Genomic DNA, 25,935 nt, shown 5'->3' with positions numbered 1-25,935 from the left:
ATGTTAATAAAATAAAATTCTGATATTATAATATTGATCAAATTCCATCATTCCTTTACTTACATAATTTTTTTTTTAGATTACCAGTTCACGCCTAAACCTGTATATAGTCCAAAGTTCTGAGCTGTATACAATAAAATTGTATACATTATTCAAAAGTTTGGTGTCTATGTAAAATATTTTATATGCTCTAATGCTCATCAAGGCTGCATTTATTTGATAAAAAATATTGCGAATTATTACAATTTAAAATAATCAAAATATTTAACTGGAATATTTTTATAAAATGACCCAGTTCATGGTTCTTCCCCCTTGGACTGTTCAAATAGGAAAGAAGCATTTCCCAAAAGAGGAGCTGTCGTGGAAAATAGGTGTAAATCAGACTAAACATAAATACTGCAGCAGTGAGGCTGTTCTGCTCTCAGGCCAGCCAAGGCAAACGAGTAAACGCATGTCTATTGGAATGGAAAAGAGCTTGTGTAGTTTAGCAGCGGGAAAGGTTATGAGCAAATTATCTCGAATGAATGAACGTCAGTGCTGTAATTCCCACTCAAGCCAAACCTGGTCAAGGTAATAAGCAGCATAAACTCCGAGAGCCTGACCCTGCTGGTAAGCCCCAGTTAGCTGGTGTCCCGGTGACCTTTTCTTTTTAGAGTCAAGACCTTTATGATGAGCTGTGCTTGATTGAGGTCTGATACATTTTAATGACTGCTTTAAAGTGCTTGTGTCACTAAATAAAATCAACCATTTTGTATTCCATGTCTCTGAGCGATTATTGATGAAACGAACTTGCGTGTCCTTTTAAAAGACACTAAATTCTCTGGGTGTAACTCCCTGAGTGGCGTAGTTGGCAAATTATCCTCTAATTTCACCTCCGGGTTGCCACATTCTGGTGTAGTCGGCAGGATATCATCTTAATATTGTGGCAGAGACATGGGTACATTTTGAGGTTTGATTCACAGTGTGCCGGGTCCATCCGTGGAGTATGGTGTGAGTGCGTGTGTTTGTGTGCACCAGTGAAAGGAATGATTTTTCTGCTATAAGCAGCATAAACTCCGAGAGCCTGACCCTGCTGGTAAGCCCCAGTTAGCTGGTGTCCCGGTGACCTTTTCTTTTTAGAGTCAAGACCTTTATGATGAGCTGTGCTTGATTGAGGTCTGATACATTTTAATGACTGCTTTAAAGTGCTTGTGTCACTAAATAAAATCAACCATTTTGTATTCCATGTCTCTGAGCGATTATTGATGAAACGAACTTGCGTGTCCTTTTAAAAGACACTAAATTCTCTGGGTGTAACTCCCTGAGTGGCGTAGTTGGCAAATTATCCTCTAATTTCACCTCCGGGTTGCCACATTCTGGTGTAGTCGGCAGGATATCATCTTAATATTGTGGCAGAGACATGGGTACATTTTGAGGTTTGATTCACAGTGTGCCGGGTCCATCCGTGGAGTATGGTGTGAGTGCGTGTGCTTGTGTGCACCAGTGAAAGGAATGATTTTTCTGCTATAAGCAGCATAAACTCCGAGAGCCTGACCCTGCTGGTAAGCCCCAGTTAGCTGGTGTCCCGGTGACCTTTTCTTTTTAGAGTCAAGACCTTTATGATGAGCTGTGCTTGATTGAGGTCTGATACATTTTAATGACTGCTTTAAAGTGCTTGTGTCACTAAATAAAATCAACCATTTTGTATTCCATGTCTCTGAGCGATTATTGATGAAACGAACTTGCGTGTCCTTTTAAAAGACACTAAATTCTCTGGGTGTAACTCCCTGAGTGGCGTAGTTGGCAAATTATCCTCTAATTTCACCTCCGGGTTGCCACATTCTGGTGTAGTCGGCAGGATATCATCTTAATATTGTGGCAGAGACATGGGTACATTTTGAGGTTTGATTCACAGTGTGCCGGGTCCATCCGTGGAGTATGGTGTGAGTGCGTGTGTTTGTGTGCACCAGTGAAAGGAATGATTTTTCTGCTATAAGCAGCATAAACTCCGAGAGCCTGACCCTGCTGGTAAGCCCCAGTTAGCTGGTGTACCGGTGACCTTTTCTTTTTAGAGTCAAGACCTTTATGATGAGCTGTGCTTGATTGAGGTCTGATACATTTTAAGGACTGCTTTAAAGTGCTTGTGTCACTAAATAAAATCAACCATTTTGTATTCCATGTCTCTGAGCGATTATTGATGAAACGAACTTGCGTGTCCTTTTAAAAGACACTAAATTCTCTGGGTGTAACTCCCTGAGTGGCGTAGTTGGCAAATTATCTTCTAATTTCACCTCCGGGTTGCCACAGTAACATGACCCAAAGACTGGAAGGCATATCCATGCTGTCCCAAACATTCTGCCCCTCCCTTATCCCACCTACCACGTCCCTCCGCAGTCTTGGGTTGGCTTATGAGTGTAATTTTGATACAATTATCCATTTAGGTGAGGAGGACGCTGGCTAAACTGCAACACATGTAACCCGTGGCCTGCAAACAAAGAACAAAAGGCCACTGCTGGAAGCTCTCCACCAGTCCCCTAATAAAACAGGCAGCCCAAACCACCGTCTGAGTAGAAGCCACACTCTCTCCCCACTGCGTCCGTACACAGTATGGCCTCCTATACGATATAGGTGAGAAATGCAGACAAGAGGGATCCAATGCCAGGGAACCAGGACTCTACAACAGCGCAATTGTGTGTAGACTCTGTTACTGTTGGAGGCAAACTTGAGATCTTCAAATCCACTCACGGAGACATATATCCAACATAAATTTAAACTCTCACAATATAGACAATTAGGTTGTGGAGAAAAGCCTCAGATCCCTCGCTCTGGACTCCTGCAAAGCAGCGCTGGGAGAAAACAATGCTGGCAGTGTGTGTTGCACTTTAGAAACAGCAGGGGTGCAGGGTCTGGGACCACCGCGGGGGAAAGAGGGAGAGGCCCAGGAGCTGTGGGACATTTTAAAGTGCAGCGCTTTATGACACGGAGACTGATTTATTTGACTCCATGACACGTCAGTGAATGTGGGAATGGTCAGCGTGAGATGATGGTGAAGCATTTCTTCAACAGCTTCCGACACCCTCTGGTAAACAACACCTTTACTCTGACCTTTAAAACCCAATATGCCATTCTTACAAACCCACATTCCCAGAGTTCCTCGTGCCAGATTGCAAAAAAGTACTGAATATGTGAGCAACATTGGAAAGCAAGTTAACGATCCTATTAAAATGCCTTAAAGCTGTAAAGCTGCGCTAATCTCCGTCTATATTTAAAACTTGAGTTGTTGTTCTCATGTACAATTGCAGACATGATTTTGAAAAAAAATGTGTTTCTATTTACACATGTGAAAAGCACAAAGACTTTTCGGTGACTGTGGTCAGGAAAAACCGAAAGCTTAAATTATAGCCGTTACCTCAGCTTAGGTTTATTGCCAACTGATTACACCAAGCCATCAGCTGTCTGGTTTGATAGGGGCACAATATCAACTAAAAGCTAAAATTACACTTTCATGAGGAATTATGTGGGGTATAGATTGCACAGACATTAAAATATGAGGGCACGGTTCTGCCCATGCTTGCCGTGAGTGCAAATCCTGGTGCAAATTAGATCCGCTCTGATGACAACAGGTGCTATTTAATGTCACCAAATTCCTCAGTCCTGATACAATCAGCCCTGGCTGGAGTTTCCCTGTTGTGTTTTTGGTGTACAGTACATTAATCTACATTAAGTAGCTGCTTCAGAGGAGGATCCCCGAAAAAAACCACTTAATTCTGTAATTTGCTATGCTCTCAAATTTATGTAAAATTGGCAAAACCTTTCTTAAACAATTTTATTACTACTTTCATCAGAGATTCATTCACATTGACATTTACATGCAAATCATGTTCTGAAGAGAGTAGTGATGATGCTTTAGTAACTATGCACAGCAATCAATTCATTGATTCTCATTCATGTCCTTCACAACTGCACACAAGAGCTCAATACACAGCAAAAATGTATTTTGCTTGAAAGACAATTAGTTTAATAAATGCTTCTTTTGAAAATTAAAAATGATTTTTTTTTTATTTGTAACTTGTATGACTTTCTGCTGTGGAAACACTCTTCAAAATATCTTATTTTGTGTTCCACAGAAGAAAAAAAGTCATACAGGTTTGAAACAACATGAGCGTGACTTAAAAATCTTCATTTTTGAATGAACTATACCTTAAACTCTTCTGAGGCAAGGCCCACTAATCTTTACTGAAAAACAATGGCGCTTCTTAACCATTCTTCAGTTAATTAATAGTGGCATTCCCTCCAGCAAAAGTCACAGCTTTAAACACTCAAACACTGCAACAGGAGGGTCTAATGGGCCTTTTGTTTTGGGGCTGTTGGTCATTGCAGTTAATGACTTCAGTAAACTCTACAACTATATTCCAAAGGGAGTGAAGCAGTCCAATGCACCATAACTCTGAGTTCCAAAGAGCTCTTGGGGACGAAACAGGAAAACAGCAGGCCGCCATCACTCCCCATACAGGAGGCCCAGAGCAAAGACATGAAGGGGAGGGAACCTGAAAACACTGGCTCGGCCAATTAAGCAGCTGCCTCGCTCAGCAGAATAATCATCCTTTACATCCGCACACTAGTTGCCTCGGTAGCCTCCCCAAACGTGGCAAGCTGTACAGGAAGAGCCGAGGGCTTCTGGGTCTCCAAGGCCTCTCAACTTTGCTGGACCAGTTCAGATTTATGGCAGAGAAGGCGGCAGGCCTGTCTCCTGTCTCCTCTCCCTGTACAGAACGTTTGGCTGGAAATGCCTGCCCCATAGTCCCTCAGCAGTCATCAGGAGAACCACACGCTCCGAGCTGCAACGGTCCAGCACAAACCCCCCATTGCTCCAACCAGTCTCACAACAGCTACATGACTCTCTACACCTCATTTTCTTTCTCCTTTCATCCATCCATCCATCCATCCATCCAAAAAGGTGTGTATTAATTTCCTTGCCTGTCAGGTTCTAGTGGAAAAAAAAGTCTCAACTACCTGGGTAAAAGTACGAACATGGAATTAAATTACGGCCTACATAAACAACTGCAGGTATTGTATGACGGATGACATGAAGCCATCCTTTGTTCTCTAGATTTGATAATGCAAAATGGCATCAGTGCCATATGCTCCAACAAATGCTAACAAGTCATACATTTCAATCAGTACAATGCTCTCTTGTGCTTTTCCAGTTAATGTTATGTACATGAAACCACGCTTGCTTTAAAGTACCTAGCCAGTCACGTCAGTTTAGTCAAATATGATTTAGGAGCAGCTATATGAGCCCGACTGCCTTCCTGTGCACCCATTAGCTTTTTGTGAGGGCATCTAAAATATCCTCTGCTCTTTTTTGATTTCAGTTGAAAACTAATGCTATAGTTCTGCTGTTTTGAGATGCCATCTGTCTAGTTAGGGCACTATCCCCTTAAAAGACTACCTCAAACAGTAGTGTGTGTGCAACGGTGCAGGTTTTGATTAAGCCTGGATGACTGATGTGGCCTACAAATGCTCTGGGTGTGCAAAAGTATAAAGAACTGAGATATAAAGGGTTGTGGTGTATGGCGTGGGAGGCAGTCTTTACCAATTACAATGAGTGTGAAGTTGAGGGCGAGGCTGCCAAATCCATTGGTGACGCGGCAGATGTACTCTCCGGCATCCTCCAGTTCCACTTCTTTGATCTTCAGACTCTTCTTCAGAACCTTGTAGCGGCTCCAGCCTGGGTTCACGTTCCGCCCATCCTTCACCCACAGGACCAGCGGAGGGGGGTCACCCTCCACAGGGCATGGAAGACGAACCGTGTGGCCCAGTTTTGCAGTCTGTCTGTCCTCTACTTTACGACTCACCCATGGAGGACCTGGTGCAAAAAAAATAAAATAAAAATTCTTAAGTAACAGAACAGCATTTGTTCAATTTACATAAATAATAACCATCACACATAACATATGAAACAAAAATGCTATTTAAAAAAAAAAAACATATATTGTGTTTTAGTGCATATATATACACACACATATATATATATATATACACACTAAAACACAATTTTTTTATTTGAATGTGCATTTTTGTTTCATATATATATTTGAACATATACATATATATAAAATATGTTTTATATAATATATAAATATAATAAATATAATATAAATATAATACATTCTTTAATAATAAAAGTTTTTATTTTTTTATATTTTTAATGATTGTTTGTGGTGCATTTTCTTTAATAATTATTAATACATTAACAATTTTAATAAATGTATTAAAACAATCAATTTAATTGTATCAAAACAAATAATAATAATATTATTATGATTCAAATAATATGGTGCATTTTGCTTTTATAATTCATTTTGTTATAATACTATTATAAGATATGCCTTGTGGACTGAAATGTTCCTTTGCTGGCATTAGGGCACAAGAAGCGCAAAGTCAACACTGCCAAAAATGTCATGGGCAAAAAAAAAAAAAAAACTCTGACATGAAGAAAATATTTTTCTCCAGCTCCTAATACACCATGTCCCACAAAGACATTTTATAAGTGGGGAGGTTAGGCACAAGCATTTTATGGGGAATTTCTTTCCTTGCATGCACAAGGTCCTTTTCATCCCCTCCTTACAGCTTGTGAAGACTCCCATGAGCACTTGCTTTCCATTTCCTTCATACTGGCTTCTGTGTACGTTGGAAGGCACCTCTCATTCATGCCTGGTACTGTCACATCCTGTTACTGCTCTAGCAGCTGCTGTGAGAACCACCAAGATTATAAATTGAAAAATGACACTAGCCCTAAAATGTACTTTTTTCCTCTCTTTTTTTCCTTCAAGTCTCTCTGCTGGAGTGAAGTGTTTTCACCTGAAGTTGCTGGTTGCCATCCAGGAAAGTGCCATGACAAAAGACTGGAGGGAAAAGAAAAGGTTGTTTTGGTGCTGGAATTAAATTACAGTAAATTCCAGAATGTTAGACTAAGAAGGGCAGAAAAATTCCTCTCTGGAAATAGAGCAGAAAAAAAGGTGCTGGAGATCACAGCTGGAGAGAAGTCTATGTTAAATGAATCACACAACTAATTCACAAATGCAAGTGAATAAAACAATTGGTGAGTTCATAAACATTCGGGAGGCATTGGAAAGGAAAACAGTTGTGTGTTTATAATGAAGATTTCATGTAATTGGTGGGATCCTCGAACAAACAATGGGTCTTTTCACTAGCGGAGAAGAGATAAGGGGTATTGCACGGACCATGTGAGATAGATCTTATGAACCTGGTGGCTGAATGAATGAAAAAGAAGAGGGGATCTCTTGAGTGTTTGCTTAAGAATATTAAAACAACCTAGTGAATACCATAGAGCAGAAGCTGAAATAGCTCATTCCCTTTCCGCTAACGGGCCACGCTTTACACACGGCACACATCACACACATGATAAAGAATGTGTTAGAAGAAAAATGTGACTCAGAGAGATTCAAGGAAAGAATGCTTGAGACTTCCTTACATTGTGCTCTTACATATTTGTCACAGAGCTGTGTCTATGCTGACTGAAAAGCTTTGATGTGAGGCTGAGGGAGGCGTCATGTGTGCTGACAGACAAATATTGCCCATAACAGTGGAAAAGACAAAAGATGACAGGCGCCACACACGCCCCATACATCAAAAACATGTATGGTTCAAGCTGATGGCAGACAGGGTGGCAAAAGAAATCTCCTATCTGAGATGGAAATAACATCACTGTGTGCTGAGAATCAGAGTTTACCTCAAAGGCAGATGTTTAGGCAGAGAATGAAGAATTTTCGGTTAAGGTAAGGATTTGTTGTTTAGCATGCTGACAGTAGACTGTATATTGGTATACCTAAAATGTTAGGTAAAATGTCTCTAAATGCAATACCTTTGCAGCACCACAGTTAAAAAATAATATTAAAGCTTACTATTTTTTAAATCTGGATGAACTATCAACTACTAGTTCAAGTGTGACAGTAAACTCTCTCTTTTTAAAGGTCCCGTATTATGCCCCTTTTCACAAGATGTAAAATAAGTCTCTGATGTCCCCAGAGTGTGTATGTGAAGTTTCAGCTCAAAATACCCAACAGATCATTTTTTACAGCATGTTTAAATTGTCATTTTTTGGGGGCTCAGAAAAATGCGCTGTTTTAGTTTGTGCCCTTTAAATGCAAATAAGCTGCTGCTGGACGACCCAAGGGGCGGAGCTTCATGAGCTCACGCTCAGTCTCAGGACAATTTCATCTCACGGAAAGATGATAATATCAGAAACTCTCAGTAACGGTGTTCATTTCGAGTCGGAAAATAATGCCTACAGAGTCAGAGTGCTGTATAGAGATGGAACAGGTATAGTTTAGTAGTTTAATTACGGTTATTATAACGTATTTGTCATCTGCTTGTATGTATCCATTATTTATTAATAGCCTACAAGTCTGCTGTCTGAATGATGATCAAACATATACTGATGAGTTTAATTAAGTTTATTGTACGTCACACAAAAGATGAAGCGTCAGTTTTACTTCAGAAAATCACCGTAAGAGCTGAGTAAACACAGTAAGTTATAAGAAGTGCGCAAGTACATAAACGAATTTCGGTAGAGTTGAGGGAGCATTCCTGTGGATGGAGGTTAGTCAAAAAACGGTTCTAGTGACGTCATTAAAGAAGGAAGTAGAGGGATGTAGTCCAAACGGGCCGTTCAATGTAGGCGACTTCTGTTAAATAAAATATCTCGCTTGGCATTGAACTTTGAGCTTTATAATTTTACAGATATTATTTATACTCTAACAACAACATTACACACTAACTAAAGTTTGAAACATGGGATCACGAAGAACGGGACCTTTAAATAAAGGCTGTCCAACAATAAAATCCTGAAAAATGTATAATGATCATGTGACACTAAACACTGGAGTAATGGCTGTGGAAAGTTAATTAAAAAATCATTTTAAAATATAGCTATTATAAACTAATAATATTTCTGTGTTTTACAGTATTTTTGATCAAATATAAATGCTTGGTGAGCATAAAATCTTCTTTCAAAAATATTATAAAATCTTACCAACCTTACTTTTGAAAAATACTTCATTTTGGCTAAATTTTAAGCTATATCAGATGTTTCTTTCATGATTTAGACAGTCTGAGAATTATTTCATCAAACAAACAAATAAACAAAAAATATGCCGGACAGAGTTGAGAGCTATTATAAATATAGTTATATTTCATTATACAAAAAAAAAAAAAAGTATTGCCAAAAATAGTTACACCTAATTAAAACTAAACTCTTTTACCCAATATTTGAGGTTGCAAAATATTTTAGTGCCTATAGATTTAGTTTAGTGACATTAATGTGCATGTCAAACTATAGCCTCTAGACAAAGAAAATGAGAGCAAGACAAAAACAGAAACAAAGAAAAAGAGACACATCATCTTGCGTCCATGTGCAGGCATCGCATGCAATGAGTTTTTGACAGACCTCCCAGGAAACACCCTCAGCACATTCGAGACAATGTTAAAGACAAGATCAATGGATTGATGCTCCATAAAGTTCATACACATTTATTGCCACCATAACTGTACAATAAATGACTACAATTGCATAAATCACTGGACTAATTACTGTCTATAGCTATATGGACTAGACACATGACCCGTTAAATCTCTACTGTCAAAAAGAAATTCTAACTATATGGATCACAAGCTACCAAGCATCCACTTCTTCACTGGCCCGTTTTGTCTCAGACATCTTGATATGGTTTTTTGAATCCTCAAAGGATTTATGAACAGGTCTTACAGACCGCAGTGCAAGTACTTTGAAGCCACGGCAGCCTCCACAGCTTTAGATGAACATCACTGGTGTCACAGGAAAAGCTTCAAACGGACCTTGACAGCATGCTGCATGGATAAATGATTAGAATGGAGGAAGTGACATGACCATCAAAGGCCCAGAGAGATGGAAAGAGAGAGAAAGAGAGTGCAATGTGTAAGAGAAGAAGGTGCAGGAGTAACACTGAAGAGTCCAGGCATGGCAGCCAATTAACTTACTGGTGCTGTCAAAAGACACGTGTACACAACATCCAAAACAGTCCAGCCCATAGTGAGATCAAGAGCCTGCGCTGCACATTTCTGTCAGCGTTCCGGGCAATTATTTAGCTGTAAATCTCCTGCCCCTTTTACAAATCTGCTCAAGATAGCTTATGACTGTATATTAAAAACTGTTTGGTAGGAATTGAACAAAACATGTAACAGCATTTTAGTTCCTGTAGCTTAACTTGATGCTACTAACATTAAGGTCATGGGTTTGATTCCCAGGGACTTTATAATAAAGTTTAAGTTGTTAATATTAGTTAATGCATTAGGCACGAAGAACTAAAAATGAACAATGCTTTTACAGCATTTAATCTAAACTAATGTTATGCAATACCTACACTTGCGTTCAATAGTTTGGGATCTGTAAGATTCTTTACTGTTTTTAAAAGAAGTCTCTTATGTACACCAAGACAGCATTTATGTGAACAATAAAAGTATTAAGTGACCCCTGACCCCAAACTTCTGAACATAAATCTATATATACTAATATATTTTTTGCATTTCAAATTGTATAAATTAGTTAATATTTTATGAACACATAAGACAAATTACTGATTATTTAAACTTTTTTAAATATATTGTTTTTTTCCAAATTTTTATATGATACTGTTTTTCACATTTGATTAATATATAATGCATTGACTAATTTTAAAGAGATACAGTAGTCCACTAAAAATTTAAAATTCTGACATCCTTTTCTCGTTACATCGTTCTGACTTTCTTCTATGGAACACAAAAGAAGGTATTTTGAAGAATGTTGAAGAATTTTATCCCAATGACTTTCAATGTATGGACAAACTTCACAAAATATAGGAGAAAGTACATAAGAAAGGTTTGGAACAACATGAGGGTAAATAAGTGATGACAATTTTAATTTTTGGGTTAACTATCCCTTTAATGAATTGAACTTTATTCTTAAGTACTACCAATTATTAATTTAAAAATAAACAAAGCAGAAGCCTTCAAATAATGCATGATGCATCTAGAAGTTCTGATACAACACACCCCTCTATGAGAAATAAAAATAGCACTGGCAGCCAATCAGATGGCAGCTTCTGCCAGGTCATCTAGAGTTTGATCTACCACTGCCATGTGATCTAGACAGTAGCTTTATCTTCTACAGTATGTTGAATCTCCTGAAAAAGCGGAGGAGAGCTGCTATAGGACTCAGCATGTGATCAGTGATAGAAACAGATAGACTAAACACTGCAGTGCTGGTCTTGGCGATGGAATGTGACTTTTATCAGGGAGAGAGATAATGGCAGAGATTGAGGCCTGATTCTGTTTGCACAGAGCCTCCTACACCGACACAAACAGAGGCAACTAGGTAAACAGGTTCACTTACACCTTCCCTCACTTTTAATTCTGGTAATCTGAACACAGAGTTGTGGTTCTGTCACCACCACTGCTCACAGCTGTCTCTCTACTGTGTGTAATCAGATCTGGAGCCAGACTTTGTACTCGACCAACTGCTGCCTCTGGAGCCAAGCTAACTCAATAAGGCACTGCTGAAGTCTGACATCATGTGTGCGGTTCCACACAGACTTCCTTGTGGGTTTTCTGCTGCTCTTTGTGCCCTGAAGAGGATGCAGAGCAGCTGCCTATCATCCAATGACCCATTAATTCAATTAAACACAGCAAGGCCCAGGCTGCCTTGTCTCATTTTGTCTTAATCTTGACGACATTCTTGTACATGTACTACATCTTACCAAATTAAGCACCAGGAAATTCCTGTTTTATTTGAAAGCTACATTCAAACCTCAAATGTACACTTCCGCTCAAAAGTTTTGGGTCACTAATATTTTGAAATGTTTTTCAAAGAAGTCTTATTTATTTATTGTGTAATATTGTGAAATATTGCCATTTAAAATGTCATTTTGTCATATGTCATATGACAAAATCAGAAATCATTCTAATATTCTTTCTATTATGCTAAAGAAATATTTCTTATTATTAATGTTGAAAATTACTAAATTGTGGATTTAATATAGTTAAGGAATCAAATAGGCTAAATCTTCACAAAGCTTTCACAAAAGGCATGTCTGGCATATATAAGACAAAAGTGGGTTTACAATGACTTTTAAGGCTATTTAAATGCATTGAGTAGGTCAAACAGAAAATAAAATGTAAAATATGAATGTGTATAAAAACTGCAGTAAGACTGCCGCAAAACCAGCTAGATGAACTTTAAATCAGTACCAGCAATCTTACTTGCGTCAAATGGCATCTGCAGATGACGTCTTCTGGCAAAACCAAACAGACAAACAAATCAGACTACCTGTACATCATATTATGAATGCTTGATGGTTAAGAAAACATTGATTTGTTTTTTTATATATTTATTTATTTATTATATAAATAATATGAATATATTATAAACTAAAGATATAAACTAATAAGGCAGGCAAGGAGAGGAGAAGTAGATCTAAATCCAGCACTTTTCATTTATTTTACAAATCCAAAACAATCGTAAATATGACAACTTTACATAAAAGTAAAGACAATAGCCGACAATGAACTAAGGAAACTAAGGGCATTATATACAAAGGAACTAAACAAGACATAGGTGAAGATTGGAAAAATCAGCCAGAAAATGTGAACTTTTGAAAACGGGTTTCAAAGTGCAAATTTTTGAAAACGATATGGTTATTTTCTGACCGACGAGCAAAACGGCAGGCGTAAATGCGTAATTTTTTTTAAATACAACTCAGGTTAGTTTTTTTGGTTTGACGCGCCGCGTTAAAAACTGGCCGACCAATGAGATTGCCGCTTTTGTTCACGTGCCTGGAGCTGCTGAAGTTACAGTACTTGGTCTTGCCGAGCACACATTGATAGAAGAAGACAACGAAGAGGAAGTAAGTATACGAAGAAGAAGATGTAACGAGGCAAGATGAATGTAGAGCTGCTGGTGTCTGAACACAAAGAACTTTATGACAAATGCCACAGCGACTACAAAAATCTGTTGCAAAAAGTGTGTGAATGGTTTTGGCAAGCATGTAAATTCTCTTCTTCTTCTGTGTGACAAGTGAGTGTCAGAAGCGTAAAGTTGCGCAGTGCCACCTTGTGTACCGGGGTATTTCTACTTAAAAATACCATCCATAAGTGCCACCTACTTTCAGGGAGTGAATTTGCACGTTCACTCAGCGTATCACCAGTGAAAATCGCTTGGGCATGAACACAAAGATGCGTCAAAAGCACGTGCGATAATCGACCTAGTGTGCACAACGCTTAACACATACACATCCCCTCAGGGGAATCCCCGCCGCCATTTTGAAGTGCGTTCAACTTCATCAAGTGGACGAGGTAAGTTTATTTGGACAGACCCTCGACCCCTCGATTTTGACCGAGGGGGCGAGTCTACTGAATACGTACACTTCAGGCAGATCCACAGACCACAATACAACATGAGTGTGACGTCACAGCAGATCAAACTTAATTTACCCCCACACCACACAACTGTAGTGTGTGATATTTCAGTTATTTTAACATTTAACTGCATAATACTTGTAGCTACCTTTAGCTTACTGAGTTATAGTTTATTGTATTGTTATCATTTTCATTTTGTGAAATTTTTTATATTTTCTCCAACATCTCAAGCATACATATCCTATAGAATGGTACGTAAAAAAAAAAAATTAATAAGGAAAAAAACCCCTGTAAATAATAACTCAGCACTATAGCAGATTCCAAGTGATCAAGGGCTTAGATTGTTCCATTTAAACACATTGCAAGGGTTCAACCAGTAGTGGGCACTCATGCAACGTAAGCAATGACGTACATCCGAGTGAATGAGAAAGAGGGAAGTTAGCGAGGGAAGGGTGCAAAAAAGGGACATAAGCCATGTCCCACATGGCGCACTTCATCTGCACTTGTGGTCTTGTGGTTTCCTATTTGTCATTTAATATAATATAATATAATATAATATAATATAATATAATATAATATAATATAATATAATATAATATAATATAATAAACAGTATGACTGCTTTTAGTTCAGTTAAAGGAGAAGTTCACTTTCAAAAAAACTTTTGCTGATAATTTACTCACCCCCATGTCATCCAAGATGTCCATGTCTTTCTTTCTTCAGTCGCAAAGAAATTAAGGTTTTTGATGAAAACATTCCAGGATTTCCCCCCATGTAATGGATTCTATTGGGACCCAAACGGTAGAAGGTCCAAATGACAGTTTAAGTGCAGCTTCAAAGGGCTTTAAACGATACCAGACGATGAATAAGGGTCTTATCTAGCGAAACGATCGGTCATTTCCAAAATAAATAAAAAAGTTTAAGTTTTATAAGCACAAACGCTCGCCTTGCTCTGTTCTGTGATGCGCGTTCGTGACGTCACGTAATACGCAATTACGTTGAAAAGGTCACGCTTGAAAAATTTCTGTCCTGAAGAAAATGTTCTTTTTGGCTTTTTAATATTAAAACACCCAGGATACGCACACGAAATGGGCATTTTAAACGATAAACTGACACAAATACATTTGAAAATGTGTATATGGTCCTCCTTCCGCACATTTGTAAACGCGTCAAGCGTGACCTTTTCAACGTAATTGCGTATTACGTGACGTCTTCAACGCGCATCACAGAACAGAGCAAGGCGAGCGTTTGTGCTTATAAAACTTAAACTTTTTTATTTATTTTGGAAATGACCGATCGTTTCGCTAGATAAGACCCTTATTCATCGTCTGGTATCGTTTAAAGCCCTTTGAAGCTGCACTTAAACTGTCATTTGGACCTTCTACCGTTTGGGTCCCAATAGAATCCATTACATGGGGGGAAATCCTGGAATGTTTTCATCAAAAACCTTAATTTCTTTGCGACTGAAGAAAGAAAGACATGGACATCTTGGATGACATGGGGGTGAGTAAATTATCAGCAAAAGTTTTTTTGAAAGTGAACTTCTCCTTTAACTTAATGATAGCTTTACTTTAGCTTACATTAATAATCATGTTAACCCCACTTGCTAAAGAAGGGATGATGCCAAGGATTTCAGATGAACCCCTGACATTTAAACTGCCAGCTGGGGCATTTGGTTCAACGTGTCCAGCTTCATCAACCTCGCCCAACCCTCACCCCGATAGAGATATTTTGAGAGCTTGAGATGAGATACAAGTAGCTTCCATTGCTCTAAATGCACAAAAATTGCTGTATTACATTGCAGTAAATGCACAAAGTGTCCCTGTCTGTCATCAAGCTGCCATGGTTCTCCAGTCCGAAGTTCAACGAAATGATCTAAAATGGAGGATATGTTATATTAGCTAATGGTTTCAAACTGCGGATTGCAAAGGCATATACATAGAAGGCCCTATTCAAGTATGACTGGTGTTTCATTGTCGACTGTAATTACAGGGAACCAGTATACATTACGATTCATCATAAGCATATCTGAGATTTATCTCGCTCATGCTGTTGGAAATTATGATGGTTTTCTGCTTTTTTATTCAGTATTCCAGACCCCCCAAAGTGAGGTTGTGATCTAACAACCTCAGAAACCCAATGTAGGACATCATCTCCAATTTCTTCAGTGTAGGACAGCATTCCCTATTTGTTTCCTCATATGGACCACCAGCAATTTAGACCACAGGGAAAGGGCACTGCAGTGCGCCAAACCCGCCCTCGTAAATAGACCAGCAGCTCTGCATGGTTTCGGGGGTAATGTTGAGTAACCTGGTCTCCAGCACTGTAATGAGCACCTGCCTATTAAACTCGGCCTTTGTGTCAAAAATCCCAGCCGACAGCCATCACACGCAAGGCCTCTAATCCTGCTTTGGCTCTCTTTTTGCTGCTTCTTTTTTTTAATCTATTTCTCTCTCTTCTTTCTTTCTCATGAGTGTTTACTTATTGAGTTATGCCTTGCAGCGTGAGCTACTGCTGTAGCAATGACACTGGCAGAATCGCGTGCCAGAGCAGGCACAGCTGTTCGCAAAAAGACAAGACTGCACAAAACGCATTTGCCAAACTGATGCTATTAATCACTTTTGACCCTATGTTACACCAAGAACACGAAGAGTTCACCCATTTACTTTTATCTTCCCTTTTCTTTCTCAGATGCAGAAATAAGCTTAAGGCCTGTTTTATGACACCGATCCTTGTTTATAATCCTTCTCTCTGTGCTTTTTCTATCCATGGCATTTGACCTATTGCAACGACCCTAGGAAAAGTGGACCTGAGTTACCAATAAAGGTGAGAAAAGAGGCCCTTCCATCCAGGTTTTAAATTCCTAGAATGCTATAGAGCACACAAAATGGGATGTTGGATTCACTTTGCGACAGTGAAGTGCATCTCTCACAGCTGACAATGAGAGGTTGATCCTGGCTGTGTTAGACACCTGTAATCCTGTGAAACACAAGCTAATCCTTCTTTTAAACAGAGGATAAAGAAACACCCAAGAAGCCTCCTATATTGAAACAGGGAACCTCCCATTCACAGCAAATTGCACATGACAAACGCATTGGCCTGGTCTTGCATGAGGACACTGCTCTGACAAGCTCAGTCCACTGGAATGGAGAGAACAAAAGTGGTATTGCAGGTCTCAATCTCTCATTCAGTCTCTCTCAGTGTTGCCCTCTCCCACCTGTGCAAACACTCCAACTCGGCATGTCACAGGTACCTAGACAAGCAGGGGATGAAACATGGTTGAACTCTGAGAACTATTCAAGCGCTGAAACTTTTAACTAAGCTCAGATTATAAAAAAATGTTCAAAGGCTTGGCGTGCTTCCTTTGAGTTTTAATACCTCCTCTATAAATACCGACACTTAAAGAGCCGCGTCGACGCAATACAGCACCGACAAATGCAGCTCATTAGCTGCTTTGTTTACGTAAACTGACTTTTCACCCACAAAACCGACGGCATTTGTGATGTGAGCACACGTTTAACATAGATCACAAACTACAAAGAAAAGCCCTCAGACTTCAGAGGAGAATAATGGGCTAATGGTTCTGGTTTTCATCTGGGATTAAAAATATGGGGTAAAATACAGCATTCGTTTTTGCCAGGCTGGGTTCATGCTGCCCTGACATTAATGTTCTAGCGTGTGCATGTGTGTTTGGACTCACTGCAGGACCTGATATTACGAACATCATGTTCAGATTTAACAACTGCACTATTTCCCATTGAAATGTGCTGGATAACTTGCTCAGCATTTACAGTGCCAAGGAACACACGCACATGTGCGCACACACGCAAATAGAGGTATTTGCTAAATAATTATTTTTTGAAAACTCAACTGCCACATAGGTACACTTAAACGACTCACACTTCCTGTGGCAAGACAAAGTTCAGCAAGAAAATGTGTTAATAGTGAAATCACCGCCGTCAACATAACTATCTTTGAATCCCAGCCAAATTAGAAACACATGTACACATGCATGCTAACACACACATGTAACAAAATGTTCCTCTCAAAAGCATCACCCTGTCTGTGAACTACATACTGACATTTCCAGATAGATCTCTTCAACGAGAGTGGTGCATTTAGCAGATACAGTTTGCAGCTCTTTCAGACAGACAGGCAGACAATAACTCTGTCTCCAGTGCATGCAGACAGACAGGCAGATAAGAACAGCTCTGGTTACAGCTGTTTGTATCCTTAGGCATTTTCAACTCCGTGCCAGGTACATAATTTCTCTAACACAGGACATGTTAGATGCAGAGTTCAATGATAAGTGTAGCTCATTGAAACTGCATAAATTTGCATCTTATAGTACATGCAAATAAAGTTCTTCACAGCTCTTTTTCATACAATACATTTTAATGGTGACCAGGGACTGTCAAGCTCCAGAATAGACAAAAAACACCATCATTAGGTATAACAAATAAGTAATCTTTATTCCTTGTCTTCTAAAGATACACAATATATGTGTGAAGAGCAGACCCAACTTTGTTTTTTTGCTGAAAAACTTCCACAATGCTGTAACTATCCCAGCGTCGCAGGCAGCAGGTGGGAAAATTCTGTCCTCAAATCTTAAAGGGATAGTTCACTTCAAAATGAAAATTTCGTCATCATTTACTCATCCTCAAGTGGTTCCAAACCTGTATGAGTTTGTTTCTTCTGCTGAACACAAAATAAGATATTTTAAAGAATATGGGTAACCAAACAGAATGTGGGGCCCCATTGACTTCCATAGTATGGGAAAAAAATACTATGGAAGTCAATGGCTATCGTCAACTGTTTGGTTACAAACATTCTTCAAACTATCTTCTTTTATGTTCCACATAACAAAGAAATTCATACATGTTTGGAACAACTTAAGGGTGAGTAAATGATGACCACATTTTAATTTTGGGCGAACTATCCCTTTATCTTTCAAATCTTATATATTCAATTTTAATATTCACACATTTAAATTTGACACACTAAGACTGGTTACAAGACCCATAAGCACAGGCCATGATGTCTGGTTTACAAGAATTAAACTTTGCTCTCTTCCTAATATCTTATGGCTTCAGAAGGCTTGGAACAATGCAAACAAGTTATATTGACTATTATAGTGCTTTTTGTCATTTCTTTTGCGCTTGGCAGTCTCTGGTCGCCATTCATATTCTGCTAAACTTTTCCTTTTCAAAGAATAATTATACAGGTTTTGAACAACATGAAGAAATTGATCAGTGATCAATTTTAGGTGAAATATCAAAAAAAAATATGACGTGGCCTGATGCCGCTTTTATCACTCAACAGGTGAGTAAGGTATTTTATTGTAGCTCTCTAACATAGTTCATTGTAAAGCATTATACTGTGAAGAGTCATTTCATTGTGGTTGTTGTAGCGCTGTGATGGAATTATTTTCAAGTTTGTATTGTGTCTACTAAAGAGTATAGATACAGTAATGTCTTCAGCTAGTCAGCTTAAAATCATTTCCCTCTAAACTGGTTATAACTCTTCAGCATAAATGTTTTATGAGCAGTAGGAAAACCATATTCAGGCACAAAGCGAAAGCACAACCAAAATAATGTTCTTCCGCAAAATGCATGCAGTGTACCTTTAAATATTTGCTGAATATAAAATAAGTCTGATACCATTTTTAAATGAAGTCATTAAAGCAAAATTCTCGGTTAAATGAAATATTCTATGTAAATTTGTGCATTTTCACAATTTAGTTAATGACAGAAATGACAATGACAGAATAATGACAGAAAATCAAAAGCTATATCAAAGCTTCTTTCCATATTTTATAATTATATGAATTACACACAGGGATATTTTTTGTTTAGAAAAAATAGCAGGCTGTTATACAACAGCTCAACCAAGAATCTGTAAAAAAGGAAAAAGAAAAAAAAAAAGAAAGAAAGATGGACAAGTATCTCAATAAGTAAGTCCCAACCAAGCGGTGTCCCAAAGACCCTCTTGTGTCTGAAACTACTATTCAAGAATATAGTCATACAGGTTTGCAACAACTTTCACACTTTTTAAAGTTTTAAGTTTTTTAAGAGTTGAGAGTACTATGCTCTTACTCGCATTAGTAACTGACAGATAGATCAAATTAACCCAATATTTCACAAGCAAACACATAAGTTGCAGGGGATTTGTAGAACTTTGCAAATGATATCCATTAGAACTCTCCATTATAATATAGGCACATGCCTACTAATCATCCAAAGCTTAGTATATGAAGCAGCCAATGCTTTTCCATTGCATTTGGCTTCTCTCTAACTTGGCCAAAGCGGCCAGAGACTGACGCCTGCATTACCGTTGTCCTGCAGAGGCAGATCACAGACACAGCATGGCTCCAACAGAGCTGCTCCATTATCATTTGTTTGATAAGCAGGGCCTGCCTGCAGAGCTGCATTATCTGTCTAATAAACCCAGAGATCCTGACACCTGCTGAGAAGCCAGCTGAAGGGAGCGCTGCATAACTGAAGCCTGTTTTCCCTGTTCTTATCAAAGCTATTTCTACTTTAAAAGGTAGATCATTGAGGTAAATGGAGCATGAGGGCCAACATCTCCTGCTTACAACCCAGAATCTGGAACTGATTTAAATATCTGAGGAGAGGAAAAAAGAAACCCTTAAAAGAAAGAGCGAAAGTCTTTTCCTGTGGCTGAAAACAAAAAATATACCACGTGTTACCGTATCTGACCTCTTTAAAGAGCATAACCCAGGCCTTTGATGCATGTGCCACTCTAAACAGCTGGTAACTGCCATGACTGTTGGATACACATTTCTGTCTTTCATCAAATTCTACAACCGGTAGAATGCATAAATCACAGAGCTATATTTATTAGCATGGATACAGTTTGTTTCGCTTAAACTTCAAGTACACGCTCTGCAGCGGCAGTCATCTGCCAGATCAGAACAAACATAAAAAAACCAGCCAAACATTAAGCTGCGCTGCTCATAACGGCCAGGCCTGGTGCCACAGGAACCTAAACTTTTTCTTGGGCGAAAGCAGTCAGCTTCTTTCCACCAGCAAGGTTAGTGAGAAACAGGAAATATCTGACCACAAGAGAATAGGAAAGCAAGAGCATTTCTCGGACTGCTGTGTTCACACTTTGTCTGAGATGACTAGTGGGTTTATGTGTGTAAGGCACGGGTTGCTTGCTGGAGGAGTGTCATGCTAACCTAAGCTGTCCATACTCATAGAAACTAATGAGATAATGAGATTTAAACAAGTAGCCTACACTTAGTGTACAGGCATCAATGTTTATATTTGAATAAAAGCCTAAATTAAATCTTTTCATCATATAAAGTGATTGTGTCTCTTCCGAAGACTTGGATAAAATCATCTGATTCATATGGATTTATTTTATGATCCCTTTATGAATGTTTTGCAGCATCAGAGTTTTGGGTGAATATACTTTCAATGGAAAGACAGAAATCTCTAAGATTTTTATGAAAAATATCATATGTTCCAAAGTGAACAAAAGTCCTATGGATTTGTAGTGACACAAGGGTGAAAGAAATGATGACAGAATACATTTTTTTTGGATGAACTATCTCTTTAATACACAGAATGATAGTCTGACCGAAATAAAATAAAATTGATGAAGAAAATCCACATTAATTCTAGGTGAGGATGCTAGAGTTGATGCTTAAATTCTAAATTTCTCAAACTTTTATTGAAACTTTGGAAAAGTAAAAGAAAACTGGCAAATAAAGTATATTAAAAGTTGAATGTAATCAAGAAAGACCTGCTCTGATCAATCTAGTTTCTTCTCTACAGTGAAGTCACGCCCCTGCTCTTCCAGAATTCTAGGGAAACAAGTGTTTGTGTCACAGAGTAATGCTCTTGACGCATTGTACCTAAGTCTCATTGGAAACACATCCAGTAACTGTCTTGCCTTAAGCTCCATATCGTATTGCTCTACAACATAATAGTCACTTCACCCAACAATGAACCCTGTTAAATGAACCAAGTGCACTTGTGTCTGACACAATCTATTGAACCAATTTCAGAAAAGCAATTTCCCTATTGTTTATTTAAAGCTGCAGTCCGTAACTTTTTTGGGTTAAAAATTATCCAAAATACATTTTTGAGCAAATACATAACCAGCCAGTGTTCAAAACTATCTACTTGCCTTAGCTCAATTCAAAATGGTAAGTTGTAATAATGTTTTTAATTCCAGCGGTACAGGTGGATTTACGCGGGAAATTCGAGCATGGCTTTGCGTCATTACGTCACATCTGTACACATAAAGAAGGAGTCCCGGCTAGTAGGCTATATTGCGTGTGAGGATGTTGAAGGTGGAGATTTATAGCCTTTTCTCACAGCACTTGATATAATTAAACTTATCAATTTGATGGCGGATCCAGAAAGGTTCAAACGACAATCACCAGTGACAACTAGAGATTCACCCATTGTAAAAATGCAAAAGACTTCGGACTTCGGAGTGGCTACAGAAAAAAAGAGACTGCAACCTGTCCCATGTGAAAACACGGATAAATATCGGAAAGGCATTAAATGTAGTCATGCAATGCTGATGTTGTTAATATTAACAATTTGAGAACAAAGTATAATTTGCACGGTTTGACGTGATATGATAAGTGATCGTTAGATTTAATCAGCGCGATTTACTGCAATGCTTTTTTCCCCTTTGTTGGTCAGAACCAAAGTGGATGTTACTGAGAAGCTGTTTACACACACGCCATATATCGCACTCCTGTTTCCTCATTCCCTGCTTTTAACACACAGATAGTGGGAGAACAAGGATCCAGCATTCCAAGAATGGCTGACAGGGGGAAAAAAGAGCAATCCAAGGACAACATGAATTGGGAACCCCTCCTCAAGAAGGGCTTATAGCACACAATGAGGAATAGAGTCAACAAATGGACCAATAAACAGAGAAGACAATGGATTGTTTACTTAGTAGAGGTCAGGCTCTGACTTGTGGGTTAACCTGGCATTCTTATGGGCGCAATAATAGTAATCAGTAATCACCTTGAACAGAGTAAATACCGGAGTTAACTCATCCAGATTTATTATGCTAGACCCAATAATGTTGTTTTAGATAACAGTGACATAAATGGCCATATCTACAGACCATAATAGACCATAAATGGCTAAGCCATCATAAAGGATAAAAAAGTCTGGTTTCCCAGCATGAGTTCTATAATTAATGTATTCAGTTTAAAAGACTTTTAACCAAGGATAATAAAAGATGAATCTATAGCATTACCTAGAAATGGCTTTATCTTGCAAACACATTCATTTATTTCCTCTGGGAGACAGAAAAATGTCCTTTGGGCTCACAGCAGGGAGATGGCCCATGTGGAGAAGTTAAACACCTTTCTGACTCAACTCTCCGATACACAATCTCCAGCACAGTAGGTGTCATTAGTTTGAGTTATGTAAATTGCTTTTCAACTTGGCAGGGAACACTGAATTATGTACCTCTAAATTTCTGTTACAGTTCAAGGAACAGGGACCTCTTGTTTGGTCTGAGACACCCCAGCGCAGATATAGATGTAGGACTTCAAAAGAATGACTTTATGTGTGTGTGCGGTTAGTCTGCTGTGTCAGTAAACACGGCACATGGCCGGGCCGTTCCCTAATGTGCTTAAAGCAGTCAATAAACATACTGGGCTGCAAAATGTTGCTTTTTAATGTTAATGTTAACCTTATAGGCTAACAAACTAAAATAGGTTCAGTACCACAGTAACACTTTTCTTGTAGTTATGCTATAACATCATCTTTGAGCTTGTAAGATTAAATTGAAACAGTAGCTTTAGTAATTTCAGCATAAACATTTAACTCTGCAATTAAATTCAAAGAGGCTGAAAAAGGAAAAAATGCACTGAACTTCTCACTGTTATCACTTTAATTTATATATATATATTACATTAAGGCAGCAATTAAACTAAGTGATTTTGGTAAAATACACCCACAATTCATAAAAAGCATTTATTTATTTGTGATAATTGGTTTTGAACATTTATCCTTGAATTTCTTTCTAAATTTAGATGAACAAAGGTTCAAGCTGTTATTTATGAGCCAATAATATAAAAGACGGCTAACTATTTTTTTGTATCGTCAAAGGAAAAGCTCTCTAATTATGCCCTAATGAATGAATAAAAGACAACACGACTCACCTCTCGCTTCACATGACAGCGCCACGATCAAAATCCCAGTGAGAAAAGTCAAGCTTCCTCTCTTTGGAAACATTTTATGATGACACGCCACTAAAAGAAACAATGAGAATCAAAACGATTCTAAGTTTTACACAACATACACACTGCCAGCAACCCAACGCGACAAATTAGTCTAAAACTCAACAGCAACTTTTCCTAATAATAATGGTCGCGTCGTGTCATGGCGTTCGTTTGCAGAGTAAATGTGGTTCAATTAGCCTATAGCCTAATAAAGTAGACAGCTAATCTGTACAAGCAGTGTTACTGTAATTAACTACTTACATGTCCGCCGAAAGGGATTTAATATTGCGAATGAATCAGTTTCTTATAGAAAGATGAGACGAACACTCTTGAGCAGCAAGGTCTTCTTTGAAATGACTTCAGATGTATTAATATATTGTCCAGGAGAAGAAAAGTTCAGGAATAGTTAGGTTCCACTCGCCTCTTCTCTTGACATGACCCGTCAGCATCCCTGACCGTGGAGAGAACTGAAGCTCTACAGCTGTGAATCACAGCAGCGCTCCTACGAGCCCAACAGCTGGAGACCAGCAGAAATTACACTCGAGCGCCCCCTGTATGCGAACAGATACAACGCAACTCCACAACAACCTGTAGAGAAGGCATAGCCATGGCAATTAATATTCATCAGACTAGAAAACATACTAATCCGTTAACAATTTATAGAGGATTATGCAGAACTCAGAGGATTACAGATAATTATGCAACATATTTTCTAAGTTTTACCAAATAATTGAATACAACAAACAAACAAATAAATATAAAAGCTGCACTACCTATTTTTCTTTTTTCTTTTTCTTTTTCTTTTGAATGAAGGTCCCACACCCTAATACCACCTGCAATCAAGTAGCAAGAAGTAATGGTTCAAGGTTGTGCTCTAATAAAAAAAAACGTAATTTTATACTACTTCGATGGTTTAAATTATCTGTTGCATTTTAAACATGTATAAAACATCTTAAACTTACTATTTATACATATTTAAAGGTAAACCCTGGTGAAGGGTCAAAAGGCTCATTAGAATCTCTCTCTCTCTCTCTCTCTCTCTCTCTCTATATATATATCTCAGTTTAATAATTATTTTATTTCAGATTTTTTTTTACTATCTGACCTTTGACCCTCTTGGCCTACTTGTTCAAACCTAACACTATGGCTGTATCTGAAATCGCATACTCTCTTGTCTTGAGTAGGTACTTAATTGGAAAAAGTAATTACTTCACGGCTGCTAAAAAGTATGTTTTATATAGTATGCATGTGTGTAGTATGAATGTAATCTGGACGTACTACATTCACCATGTTGTCATTATCATGTGATCCACCAGCGTCAGTGACATCGCTCTCGTGGCCTCATGGGATAGTAAAGTGTCCATCACGTGCACAGTAGGTCACCTACTACAGTATAGTAAGGAAGTATGCCTAACGGATGCAGCCTAACGCACGAATCTCCACCTCTTAAATATTTTCTGAGGCAGAGTAGGCTTGGTTTCCAGTTTATTACACCTCTCAGCCACTAGATGGTACTCTAAGTATGTTTGATTTCTCTAATCTCCATCAGAATTCCCTTCCCATCAAAAGACATTAAATTTCAGGTTCCTGGGGTGTCCTAATAGCTAGATGTATTTTAAAATTCTCAAAAATGTCTTCTTTTATGTTCCACTGACTGAAGAAATACACAACTGTGGCTTACTTTTCAAGAACTGTTATTTTCAACTGGTTCGCTCCATTTCTATCTCCGTAGCTGTGCAATTTGATGTCACTGCAACCTCTTCATGAATCAAAAATGAGATTCTGTGGTGTGCAGAAACTCCTGGGGGGCTTACGGTTTCTTCTCCTCCTTGCACATGATGCGGATTCCCAGAGCGATCTGGCACTGGATGAGGAACCTCACATAGGTCTCCCACCACCCCCGTGGCCCCCTGGCAGTCCTGCTCAGATATCTGGGATGAAGATGTCCTCAGCATCCACCCACTCTGGAGTCTGATGGTGGGAGGTGATTTAACGTGCTTTGTAGCCATAGGAGAGTCTGGCTCATTTCCTCTCTGGTCTCATGCTGTTTTCTCCTCTTGCTTTTTGGATCGCCTAAAAGTTTGGAGCTTTGGAGTTTTACGACTCTCAGCAAGTGCTTGCATGGCTCAGCACCTTATAAACACGTTATATTTGATTGTCTGGTGTTTTCACAGTTAGGCCTACAATGGTGTATAAAATGCTTTGCAGAGGTTTTTCAGTAACACAAATCACACAAGGCTGACTAGACATTCGGTGAAAGGAATTGTCTGCTCTCC

At 38.6% G+C, this 25,935-nt stretch overlaps 1 protein-coding gene across 1 annotated transcript in view; it reads right to left on the bottom strand.

Annotated features, from left to right (window-relative positions):
* Window positions 1–24,201, bottom strand: part of fgfrl1b (fibroblast growth factor receptor like 1b) — a 37,335-nt gene extending 13,134 nt beyond the window's left edge. Inside the window, exons 1-3 of the mRNA XM_084133473.1 lie at window positions 23,921–24,201; window positions 23,600–23,689; window positions 5,576–5,848 (exon numbers count right to left, since the gene is read on the bottom strand). Coding sequence (XP_083989599.1) covers window positions 5,576–5,848; window positions 23,600–23,672 — 346 coding nt within the window. The 5' untranslated portion in view covers window positions 23,673–23,689; window positions 23,921–24,201. The remainder of the gene's footprint in view (window positions 1–5,575; window positions 5,849–23,599; window positions 23,690–23,920) is intronic.
* Window positions 24,202–25,935: the final 1,734 nt, after the last annotated feature.

Source organism: Abramis brama, assembly GCF_963993115.1.
Source record: "Abramis brama genome assembly, chromosome: 13".
Taxonomy (NCBI): domain Eukaryota; kingdom Metazoa; phylum Chordata; class Actinopteri; order Cypriniformes; family Leuciscidae; genus Abramis; species Abramis brama.
This window is presented reverse-complemented; position numbering and strand designations above follow the sequence as displayed.